Here is a 13332-nt window from a genome sequence, read left to right as displayed (position 1 = left end):
TTACAGACAAGGATACTGTACTCCAAAGTTATTGTGAAGTAAAGCTTATTTTTTATTATAAATATTAGGTAAGAGTCTAAATACATTTAATTCGTTTGTGACTAATAATATCTTCTTCATTGTATATTCATGTGAAAAATTTTGTTCTTCTGTTTTTGTATAACAGATTTTATTTCTGTTGACATATTCAAACTAATACATCAAAAACCAGCCAATTCCTTTTTCAAGAGTTCTTTCTAGTGAACATTTTAAATTTTCTCATAATTTCATAAAGGTGAAATTACTTAAGTTACATTAGTTCTTATTTCCAAGGCTTATTTTTAGCAAGAACATGAAAGCTAGTGAACTTTTTTGATGTTTATATTTCCATTTTTCCTATTTTTATTTATCTATTCTAATTATTAACCACTGCTATAAGACATAAATTTAATACCTTGCAAATATAACAGAGCATATTAACTTTTTGAAAAAGTATTTATTGTATTATTCTTCTGTGGCTGAATAGTTACTATAATCTTTTAATGAATAAGTTCAATTATGAAGATTCATATTTGAGTTTGTTAACAATTATCTTTAAATCTGTTTTTGTAGTATTTTTGTTGCTATTTAACATAATTTGTGTAATTCCAAGGACACATTCTCCAAAGTGAGCAAAACTTTGACACACATCTCAAACTGTGATTTAAACTGACAAGCTATCTGGTAGTGGAGTGGGGAAATGATAAAGTACATCTTTTTCTTATGTCTTGTCTTAAGGCACTGGAAGGCTGAACTTAATGTCTTTAGTGTAATGTGAACTTTGAGAAACTATCCAGGACTAAGAAGGGGCAAGAATCCAAGGAAAAATGAAAGGAATTAGTTTAAATGATTTAGTAGTTTGAAGACCACAAGGTACAGCAGTGTCCCTCATCTGTGGTTTCTCTTTCTGAGGTTTCAGTTACCTATGGTCAACCATCGCAAAAAAATATTAAATGGAAAATTCCAGAAACAAAAAATCTGTAAATTTTAAACATGTGCCATTCTGAGTAGTGTGATGAAATCTCGGGCCTTTCTCCTCTGCCCCACCTGGGATGTAAATCTTGCCTTTGTCCACCTTATCCACATTGTATGAGCTCCTTGCTCATTAGTCACTTAGCAGCCGCCTGGGTTCTCAGATTCACTATTATGACATTACAGCACTTGTTTTCAAGTGAACTTTATTTCACTTAATAATGGTCCCAAAGTACAAGAATGGTCATGCTGGCATACAATTAATGATTATTCTCTTTTATTATTAGTTATTATTAATCTCTCACTGTGCCTAATTTATAAATTAAACAATATCATAGGTATATATGTATGTATGTACAGGAAAAAAACAGTGTACATAGGGTTTGGTACTATCTAAGAGTTCAGGCATCCACTGGGGGTCCTGGAACAAGTATTCCCTGTGGATAAAGAGGGACTCCTATAGTGTAAATCTTCCGATACATAAATTAACAAATTTGTTAAGGTTTGGTTTAAACTGCTAAGTTTTGTGGAGGGGACAAAATACTCCACTACATATGCTTTCTTTCCCCAAATTCTGTAATTATTTGAGGGTTTGAGATATTAATATAAATTTCACATATTCTGCACCGACAGAATAAACTGAGCCTAAAATGAATTGCGTGTTCATCCAATTGTCTTTATTCCTACCACAGTATTCTTTAAGATCTACATCATGTCTCTGGTAATGAAATGATAATTATTTAACAATTATATTGGTAATGAATGTCTCATTAATAAAACTGATGTCAAAATTATTTATATTTCAGAAGGGGCTAATACATTTTTCTATATATCTTTTAACATAGTCACATGCTGTTTCCTGTTAGCAATCTTTTGTTCCACTTCCTCTTTACTGGGTAAACCACCACTCTAGTCTCAGGTATTTTGATAGCTTTCAGATATATGCTGTGATAAAATATGATTAGAGAGTCTTTAGATGCAGTGTTTTTTTGTTTTTGTTTTTTTTTTTGAGACAGTGTCTCCCTCTGTTGCCCCGGCTAGAGTGCAGTGGCAACATCATAGCTCACTGCAATCTCAACCTCCTGGGCTCAAGCGATACTCCTGCCTCAGCCTCCCAAGTAGCTGGGACTACAGGTGTGCACCACAATGCTCGGCTAATTTTTCTATTTTTTTTGTAGAGACACAGTCTCATTCTTGTTCAGGTTGGTCTCAAATTCCTGACTTCAAGTGATCTTCCCGCCTCGGCCTCCCAAAATGCTAGGATTATAGGTGTAAGCCACCTATAGTTCAGATGTTGCTCAGCTTATTATTAGAACGGTATCTAACAATCCCTTTAATTAAAAGGATTTGTTCTGTAAAATTTGATTTAGTCAAAAGGCTATACTCAAGGATCCAGAAGGCCACATATGTAGCCCCAAGGCCACAGGTTCCCCACCCTTGGTAACTAATAAGAATTTATCCTGTTCCTCTCTCTTTATATGACTTTACACAGTAACTTACATCCTTTAAGTGAATATTATCAAGGTCACAGTTGCTTTGTACTGTTTCAACCAACCAGCCTTCTGGAGTAATCATGTTGAGGGTTAGAAGGGGTGATTCAGGGATATCCAGGAATTTTGCTACTGGTCCAAGAGAAGGATTGCCATTAGCCCCTGACATCAGTTCTGGTTCCAGAACAAAACGGTAAAAGCTGTTGATAAAACATAAAAATACATACTATGACCAAAATAAAGATTTTTTCTTCTAAAATATTTTAAAATTGAAAATGGCTTAACGACATAACCAGAAAATCTTAAATTAAAAAGACTGAAAACACACTATACTACAGAAGACTTAATGCTTACAAATTGTAGGCAATTATTTTGTTGACACTACTATTATGACTATGTATATCATAGATCCTTTTAATTATTTCTTGATGAACATCATTTGAATCTCTTTAAGATATTCCTGACTTCTGCAGGTTCTAGTAGTTTATGATCCATAGTCACTTACTGATCCTTCCTCAAATTTGAACACGGTCTATTTTTTCAGCTATTTTATTAACTCTTACCATGCTAATAATATAAAGAGAAATGATAGTCAGAAAACAAGTGATTTCAAGCTGAAATTCTAATACCAATTTTAAGAGTTAAAAATTAGAAACAAATAGGATTAAGTTGAAAGTAGCTGCTTAATAGAGCTTTTAGACTTATGTGCAATTTTATTGTATCTTGATCTTATCCCTCAACATCATGTGTAATAAGAATTAGTTGTTATTGAGAATAGTGACGTTCACTATTTTGAGACTGGAATCAAGGTGTCAGCTGTGCTGTACCTCTCTCAAGGCTCAATGGGGAGGAAGAGGGGTAGAATCTACTTCTAGGCTTATCTCGATCCTCAAGGGCTATCTGAATGAGGGCTGTAGTTCCTTCCTTGCTAGTGGTTAGCTGGAGACTGCTTGCCTGGCACAAGACATCTCCAGCACGTTTCACCAGAGAAGCACACAAGAAGAGTCACAGAGAATGGTCAGTAAGACAAAAGTTACAGTCTTTTTTATTATTATTATTATTTTCAGCATATTATTGGGGTACAAATGTTAAGGTTACTTATATTGCCCTTGCCGCCCCACTCACAGTCTTTTATAACCTAATCGCAGAAGTGAAATTCCATTGCTTTTGCCATATTTTATTCATGAGAAGCCTGTCACTAGTCTCACTCCAGAATTCATAGACTGTGAATCCCAGGCAGTGGTGATTACTGGGAGCCATGCTATACAGGTAGACAGAATAAGTTAAAAAAAAAAAAAAGGAGAATAAGAAGGAGAGAGGTAAGAAGAGACATAGGAGAGAACACAGTGATGAAGTAAATGTATAAAACAAGTACTCAGTAAGGTCAAATGCAGCAGAAATGTCAAGGAAGAAATATCTCATGGATGTTTCAAATAACAAACTTCCTTAAGATTTAATAAAAACAATTTCAGTAGCAAAGAGGAAGTTAAAGCCCAACTGTAGTGCAACAGAGATGAAGAGAGAGTATGACCACTCTTTGAAGCTTAGATGAGAAGGAGAGAAGAGAAAGAAAAGGCAGGACTCTAGAGGAGAGCAAGTTAAGGGAACAATTTTTTTCAATTTGAATAACTTTAAGGACTAAAAGAAAAAGGCTAGCAGAGAGATTAAAGATATGGAACAGAGTATGTGATAAAGCAGGGAATAAATGGGAAAACATGGGATCAAAACAGGGAGGCACTATTCACCTAAAAAAGAGATACTTAATTCTTCCCCTATAACACAGGAGGCTGGGGAGGTATAGGAGATAAGAGCAAAAATTTGAGGGAATTCCTGCCTATAATCTCTCTCCCCTCTGAGAAGAATGAGACAGTATTTACTAAAAGGAAAGGATTAGGAATAAACCTGTATGCTGGCTTGCTTGATACATACAACTGAGTAAATAAAATTCTACTGAACTACTAGTTTAGAAAATACCTTAATCGTATACTTTACTATGTTATTATTTCACCTAGAAAACTCAAATCTCTTCTAGCAGATTATGCTTACTTACATATTCAGGACCCCTACTCTTTAATATATAGCTTTACAGACACACCATGGAGAGGACCCCCATTCCTGTAATTAACATACTTTCAATTAGTAGCTAAAAAAATGTAAATCTTTTGTTCAGATTTAGAAAGGCATGTAATAAAATCTGAAATACAAACGATAAATTAGAACCATGAAAACTGAATGAGATATGATGACTAGAGTCTCGGGGGCAATGAATAAACCTTAAACTTTCATTTAAATTTTCTACATTTTATTGCTTTCTAAATATTAAAAATACTTATGTTTAAAATGTCTGTTCAAGGTAATAATCTACAGTATGCCAATTATAACAAATGCAATTTAAAAAATAAAGGATTAACTGAATGCTACTTTTCTGTCTCATGTGTATGCGTACATTTTTTGTTCAGAGCTATATAATTAAATTACACAGGCAAAAGTACATTAACAAGTCTTAAAAAACTATACTAGTACAGTGGTGCATACCCTTTTCTCTACCCAATGACACACGAAGGATATTGAATATTACTATCAGTAATCTAAGAGTGGTTCACAATGATAATTATGATCCAGAATGAAGAGGAAAGTTGTTTTTTATCCCCTCTTGAGAAACAATGTTATTTCAACAGTACAGTATTAATGAGGAACATCTGTAAATAATGGTAAACATTTTCTTCATCATTGACAGATTTTTCTAAACTAATTGCAGCCTATATTAATACCCAAAATAGTAAATGTGATGACATAATAAAGATTAGTTTGATAATTCAGCACTTAGTAAGTGTTGAAAATATAGCTAAACCAAAAATGGTTTAATTCAACCATTTCAACCATTCAACTACAATATCAATATTTCCAATTGATATTATTTCTTTTTTTTTTTTTTTTTTTTTTTTTTTTTTTTGAGACAGAGTCTCGCTTTGTTGCCCAGGCTAGAGTGAGTGCCGTGGCGTCAGCCTAGCTCACAGCAACCTCAAACTCCTGGGCTCAAGGGATCCTCCTGCCTCAGCCTCCCAAGTAGCTGGGACTACAGGCATGTGCCACCATGCCTGGCTAATTTTTTGTATATATTAGTTGGCCAATTAATTTCTTTCTATTTATAGTAGAGACGGGGTCTCGCTCTTGCTCAGGCTGGTTTCGAACTCCTGACCTCGAGCAATCCGCCCGCCTCGGCCTCCCAGAGAGCTAGGATTACAGGCGTGAGCCACCGCGCCCGGCCAATTGATATTATTTCTAAATAGGTATTCCTAGATCATATTTCCAAACATACCTATGAACAAATATAAATCCATATTAATTCTGCAATTAGATTGGATCAATTTACTGAATTAGGTTATTTTAATTTTACATCAAGATTATGCCAATTAAGATTAATAAACTGAAATTGTGATCTATTTTAGGGAAGCATCTAGTGAAGGAAAAAAATAGACTGTAACAACTGCCCTTTTTCTTCTTCTCAGCATTCATAAATCTTTCAAAATGAAATTATGCTCACTCAGACTTACCTGTTTAAAGGTGCTTCTGAAAGCTTACCCCTACAGTTCATGAACAACTTTATCTTCATGTTGATAATCTTGCCAAGTACCTATTAGAAAATAATTCCCATATTTGGTATTAAATAATATTAATAACATTTATTGTACGTTTACTATGCAGCAGGCAGTGCATTAACACTTTATGTGCATTATCTTATTTGATCCTCACAAAACCCCTCCAAGCTAGTACTTTTGCAGTTGAGGCACTTAATACAGAGAGATTAAGTAGTTTGCATAAAGTCAAACGGTAAATCATGGCAGAGGTAAGATTAAACCCAAACAGCTGATTTCAATGTCCCAGGGTGATGCTGCCTGCCTGCCTGCGAAAGTGAGTTTCTTTCATAGTATCTAAATTTACTTAGTATTGAAGAACAAGTAAAATAATTACTAGAACCTTGATCTGCAAATACAAAGTGGTGACCTCACAACAACACTGGCAAGGGTACCCTGATTCTTTTGGAATTTCACCCCACATTTTAAGAGATGTAAAAAGTTCTTAGCTACAGATAAAATATTCTATTTTCTTTGTTTTTTATTTCCCTGGAACAGAAGAAATAAAGGAAGGATTATTAATTTTGATAGCACCCATTTCTATGCAGGCAAAAAATCAGTGAAGATTTGAAAACTATTAGACAATATAGGATACAGATAGAGGGAGAAGCAATAAAACAGACACATGTAACAGAGAGGATACAGTTGTGATGAGGAATTGGAACACACAGACTATGGATTTAAGAGATTCAAGTCTTAATTCTCATTCTTTCACTTGTCATATTTGCTACTATGGAGGTCACTGAACCACTGTTTTCTAAAGTGGTAGATGAAACACTGCCCGTTTCTTCCAATAAATTATCTTTTTATAAAGCAGTAAAGCTGCTCAGAAATAAAGTATGCTATTATTACCAATGATATAAACCAGAATGCAATTCTACATTTCATATCTCTGTATAATTTCATATTTCCTATTCCTAAATTCTATCTTTACATAAAAACTTTCAAATGTAATATGCTTTTTTCTGTTTAATGACTTTCCATAGGAATAGGGAATTTGCATACTAAAAAGTATCATACTAGCTTCACTCCTTACTACAATTACTGGTTACTGTTTTCTAAATAATAATCTGAATAGTATATCTCAAGAAGTACAAATTTGATGGTATAACAAATACTTAAAGAAAGAAGGGATTAATCAGCTAAGGGATTAAGTTTGTCCTAATCATTTCAAACACTGAACAGCTAGAATGAATCTTTCCAAAATTATTTGTCTCCATTAATAAATACACTTATAATAGATACTTATAATTCCCTTTTTCCAATATGATTTGGCAGTGAAAACTAAATTCTTAGACAAAATGCATTTTGAAATTTCAATAAAATATATACCAGTATCACACAGCTTGATCACTTATATTATTCACTAGACTTAATATCCAATTACTTTTGTCTGCTTCCAAAAGTGAAGTCAAATGCCAAGGGACAAATAGTTTCCAAAATTTTGAACATCACTAGAAAAACAGCCTTCTAATGTAACTAGTTTATTCAATTTTAACTACTGAAAGTTACATTATAATTTGAATCTTTGAAATTTTCAGTAAAATGGTAAGCCACGTAATGTCCTTTTGGAGACTGACAGTTGTCTCCTAACATTCATTTCCCCCCACTTTCTCAGTAAAAGAATTTTCAGGTTTATGCAGGGTTTGTGGCCATAGTTTCAAGCCTGCCTTGTCATTAAGTGTGGCCAGACGACTGGCTACATTCTGGTCAGCGAGAAGTGATACGGGACAGAATCTGTCCACCTTTGGGGTTGCACTCTTGTTCTATCTTTGCTGCTGGCAGAAATAAAGAGATGACGTTAGGAGCTTGACTAGCACTCTCAGACCATCAGACAGTAGGTGCTTCATGATGGCTTAACGACTAAACAGATGGTGCCTGAGTCTTTAGCAACTCAAGGTAGCTTACACTTGGACTGTTAGATGAGAGAAAGAAACTTCAGTTTTGAAGGTACTGTTAATTTGGCCTTTCTTACAGTGGCCAAACCTACTGAATGCAACCTCTATGTTCCCATTTCCCTCAGCTTTACCTGTTCGGCTAATGTTACTTATTGTAGTTTAAGCTTCATTTAATTAACCTTAAGCTTCGCTTCTCCAAACACTATCCCTCACAACACAGGAAACACACCCCTATTAGTCTGCTCAGACTTCCGTAACAAAATACCACCAACCGAGTGGCTTAAACAACAGAAATTTCTTTTCTCACAGTTCTGGAGGCTAGGAATTCTAAGACCAAGGTGTTGGCCAACTCAGTTTCTGTTAAGAGCTCTTTCTGGTTTGTAGGTGGCCACCATGTTCCTGTGTCCTGTTTTTTTTTTTTTTTGAGACAGAGTCTCACTCTGTTGCTGGGGCTAGAGTGCCGTGGCATTAGCCTAGCTCACAGAAACCTCAAACTCCTGGGTTCAAGTGATTCTTCTGCCTTAGCCTCCCAACTAGTTGGGACTACAGGCATGTGCCACCATGCCCAGCTAATTTTTTCTATATATTTTTAGTTAGCCAATTAATTTCTTTCTATTCTTAGTAGAGATGGGGTCTTGCTCTTGCTCAGGCTAGTCTCGATCTCCTGACCTTGTGCCATCCTCCCTCCTTGGCCTCCGAGAGTCCTAGGATTATAGGCATGAGCCACCACACCCGGCCCTGTGTGCTCTTATGACCTCGTCTTTGTGCCATCTCTCTCTTCATCTTCTAAGGCCACCAATCCTATCACTCCTTAAGACTTCATTTAACCTTAATTATTTCTTAAAGGCCCTGTCTTCAGACACAGTCACACTGGGAGTTAGGGCTTAAAATTCATTGAAACATATTTCATATGTTGAAATATGAATTTTGTGTGGGATATAATTCAGTCCATAATAATACCTGACCTTGACACTGCCATAAAACCCTGTGCATAGCTCTATCATTTCATTTCTACATTGAAACATGCCAATCTACCAAAATGTTAAGGTAAAATAAAGAATCAAAAGCACAAATATTTGATTATACTTGAAAACAGACTTGAAAAGATTATAAATTTCAAAGTAAAAATATTTAGTCTAATTTATATTATCTTACAACCAGTAACTGTGCCATCTTCTGTGCTGCTCTCGTCAATGGATCAACAATAGCAATGACATCAAAGAACATATCATTCTCCTGAGGGTTTATCTTTATAATGCTACGAAAACAGAAAATAAGATGAAAGATAATGGGTTAAGTTTATACAAATACCTAAAAAATCATGATCTTAGCTATATATCTTCTCATAAATTGCTTTCTTTTTCACTAGATCAAAAGAAATCCTGGTTATTTCACAAAATAAATTCTAAGTTTGAAAATCTAATGTTTATGTTCAACAAATTACAAAACTGGAAAGAATTAGAGAAAATTAAAGTAAGATTTTATGAATGGGTGTTTAAAAAAAAACTCTCAGGGAATGACAGATACTATTATAGTAAAAACTCTGATAATTTTAGGCTCTCAAAATTCTCATAGATCATACAACGTAAAGAATAAAGCCAAGATGCTTTTGTGTTAGTTGAATATATTTGTTCAGATTTGAGAAAGATAAAATTATTCACACTTTTATTAAATTTAGTATTTCATAAAAACAACATAACAGAGAAGTTTAGGAACAAAAACACTAAAATTTATCAAACTTTATTTTGACCACAGTCTTCCTCTCCCCACCTCCGTCCCCCATCCTCTCCATTGTGTCTTTTATTGATCTAAGTTCTAAATTAGAAGATGGACTAATCTTTAAAGAGAAACTGGAAAATGATTAAAAATACAAAAAAGGCCAGTGGGAGATAATCAATTCTACATTTAATATACTTAAAAGTTAATAGTATGTATTTGATTAAAAGTATAGAATATTCCAACTGAATTACTCTTTTAACACTGTAATCATGTATAAAATAAATAATTTTTAAGATATAGGATGAACGAATTACATCTTTAACATATTACAAAGGGAAAAAAAATCACCCAGTTAAGAAGTACACATGTAAAGTTACAGGAGTATTAGTCTTCTTTGATATAGAAAGGCTTTCTGCAGTGAGAGGATTAATTGCTCAGCAATAATAAAAGCTAATGAAAACATTCACTTCAAATATGGGTCCTCTAAATAGAAAATTAAAAGACATTTTGTTTTACATGCCACTGACACGACTTAATTATGTTAAAATAAGCGTGGCGGAGTCAGACAACAGACTTGCTAGGTGAGTACTGCTAGAAATAAGTATCACAGATCAGAAATTCTGATATTAAAGTGACTCTCTACAATTGTTCCTTTCTTTAGTTATCTTGGTGGAAATTTTACAAATAACTGTCACAATCACAGCACCACTCAAAACTGGCCATTTTATGTAAGCTTTATGGTATGTTTTTATGACTTCAGTATATATCTGTTTACTGCTGCTTTAAGTTTTTTCCCCCAGACTATTGCTAATTATGTGAGGTTGTATGAATCAGAATTCCATAGTCCCTATCATCTAACTATATGTGTATCGGTACAGATTCAAGACAGTTTTCTGAGCAGAATCTGGAACCTACTAGCAGGTATTACGCTGACTGACTTAAGAATGGAATACAACGTCCTTTTTCTCATTCAATATTAACAATAAGATGCTAACTTTACCTCTACCACCTATTTAAGGTAATGGATTTTGTATTCAATTGCCAAGAAACTACTGAAACACTTCATGCCATTAGCCAGAAAGAATAATGTCAAGCACACTGAGAGTAAATAAATTAAAGCTTAGGTCACAAAAAGTAATAAAGGACTACTTGACGTATATATAACAGTTCAACTCTTACAGATATACTAAACACATTTCAAATAGGCAACAGCAACAGAAAGCTCTGAAATGAATTCTGCTATGATGCTATCAATCTATAAAACAGGTAAAGTCATCTACTTTAAGGATGTTGTTGAATACACGGTTCGTTATATAGTATCCTCTTCATGAAGACTCCTGGGAGAAATTTCTTTGTCCTCCTCCTTCTAAGAATAGTGATTTTTACCTAAACAACTAGTTTGTTTTCGTCTCATGAACTTTCGGAATTACATAAACTGGAAAAATGAGGGCTAGCAAAATTCATGGCATGTTCATGGCAGGCAGGAAGAGTATTATTGCAGCAGTCTACAAGCCTCCTTCAAGATGTTTAGTATCATACATTCTCATGCAACTTGCATTTGTCATTGTAAGTTCCTGGGATAATGGAGTGACTGGTTAGGATTGCCTTTCGCCTTTGGCAAAGATGTTAGAAGCATATCAAATTCACACAGTCTGGAGGGAAGGGAATAGGCTAATTCAGATAGTCAACAGAGATCCTTCAGAGATAAGAAAAACATGTAATTGTGTTTTCTCATTGTTCATTTTATTCCTGATTTCCACTTACCCCCACCCTTTTGCAAATCTTCTAATTTGTTACCTTGTCAAATTTAAATATCTTATAATTTAAATTTTAGAAGGAGACAACAGGAATATATTAATACAGTAATAATAAAGTTATAATAATTGTTTTAACAAGTTTCTTTAGTATCACAAAATGACTCCCTACAGATATAGAAGCAGAATGGCAAAGATATAATGCTGTGTTTAAATACATATAGAATATAAATAACTAAAAAGCTATAAATGATTACATAGTTTTGTAGTTATAAAAGTATACACATGCTCATGAAATATACAGACATAACTATATAAATAATATTGATAATGCATAAATTCAAATGAGAAGGGACTTGAAGTATTTGCTTTTCTTTGTGGCATATTGTATTATCCTAATATCAATTTCCAAAGGTTTACCAACATTTTCTAAAATTAAGTAACAGTGTGTGACTTTATGTACAAATTTACATATAAAACTGAACTAATAATTTTCTTTTGATAGGAAAATCAGAAGCAAGCTCTTCAATAGATTAAAAATGGTATTTCTAGAGAAAATTACTAAAAGTAATAATTGTAAGATACTTGAATTAGCTCAGAGAATCTTTAGTAGTAGTACAAAGAAAAGCAGTATAGCTACTTTTACAATTAACAAGGCACTTTAACAGAGATATGGGCTTAGAAACCACTAAAGAATCAGGCTCATGATAATGGTTAAACTGCCCTTTATTTTTATCTTACTACTTGTGCCTGGCAGAGGAAATCCTCAGACCCATGGTCCATGCAGTGGCTTAATAATGTGTCAACTTGGCTAGGCCGAATTACATTTTCCAAAATGTTTCTGGTTTGGGGTGGGGGAGCATGAGAGAGATTCTCAAGAGATTCTGAGGGCAGAAAGGCAGCAGCAGCCATTTTGCAACTTACAATACTAGTTAATGATTGGCTGATTTACCTTGTTGGCTGGAGGTAGCAGCCAGGCCTACAGCTGTTCAACTTTCCCTGGACCCGCCCTCCAGTCCTCTGACTACTGGTCATGCATGTATGTTTAGTGTTGTAACAGAGGACTCCCATCTTCTGCAGGATACCCACTGTATAGCCATGGTCAGAGGCAACAGGGCTGACAAAGGCATCAGTCAATCCCTGTGGGGTTTCACTTGCTCTTAATCCCTCCTCTTTGTAGCCATTTGGCCTTTTTAATTGCCTGCCCTGTGAACTTTAAGTTCCATATCAGAAGTCAGCAGCCGGACAGAGACTACTTAACCTGCTCCTATATCTGTGTAAAGTCAAGTCCTATAAATGAACCCTTTACAAACTCTTCTCTATGAACCCCTATACATACAAATACATATAGGTACATGCATGTGTACACACACATGCATATGTGCACATGTATAAATAGTGGTTCTACTGCTCTGACTGAATACTGATTATATAGTCCAGCATTGCTAATGGGTTTCTATTTTTCCTCTGCTTCCCACACAAGTAACAATCCAACAAAGTCACTGTTTCTTTAATAAATTAATATCTTCCACCAGGTTATCATTAAGTCTTACTGACCTGTATCCTCCATTTCATACAGCTGTTCACATCTCTTTCTTGATTCATGTGTGTTGATTTTGTGGTTTAACTTTCAGGTTCAATCTTATTTCTTTTATTTCCAAATTATGACAGGTACCTCATTAGTTGTGTAACAAATACAAATAACAGCTATTGTGTATTAAATATCTACCTTATATAAGGCAGTATGCCTGAAGCTCATAAAACCTCTAAAGGGAAGGGAACATCATCTGTATTTTACAGAAATATAGGCTAAGAAACTGAGGCTAAGAGAGGTCAGACTTAAGTG

General features: G+C 34.4%; 1 protein-coding gene across 4 annotated transcripts in view; it reads right to left on the bottom strand.

Moving 5' to 3' along the window:
• UGGT2 (UDP-glucose glycoprotein glucosyltransferase 2) overlaps window positions 1-13332 on the bottom strand; it is a 206599-nt gene that overhangs the window by 59478 nt on the left and 133789 nt on the right. For all 4 annotated transcript variants that reach the window (XR_012922423.1, XM_012769727.2, XM_012769731.3 and 1 more), the window contains 3 exons: window positions 9169-9271; window positions 6035-6114; window positions 2491-2680 (listed from right to left, as the gene is read on the bottom strand). Coding sequence is in view for 3 of the 4 variants with exons in the window: in XM_012769727.2 (XP_012625181.1) it covers window positions 2491-2680; window positions 6035-6114; window positions 9169-9271 (373 nt within the window). In the remaining variant the exon portion in view is untranslated. The remainder of the gene's footprint in view (window positions 1-2490; window positions 2681-6034; window positions 6115-9168; window positions 9272-13332) is intronic.

The sequence above is a fragment of the Microcebus murinus genome, chromosome 13 (assembly GCF_040939455.1).
Source record: "Microcebus murinus isolate Inina chromosome 13, M.murinus_Inina_mat1.0, whole genome shotgun sequence".
Classification (NCBI taxonomy): domain Eukaryota; kingdom Metazoa; phylum Chordata; class Mammalia; order Primates; family Cheirogaleidae; genus Microcebus; species Microcebus murinus.
The sequence above is the reverse complement of the archived record's forward strand: the minus strand, read 5'-3'. Positions and strand labels throughout refer to the sequence as shown.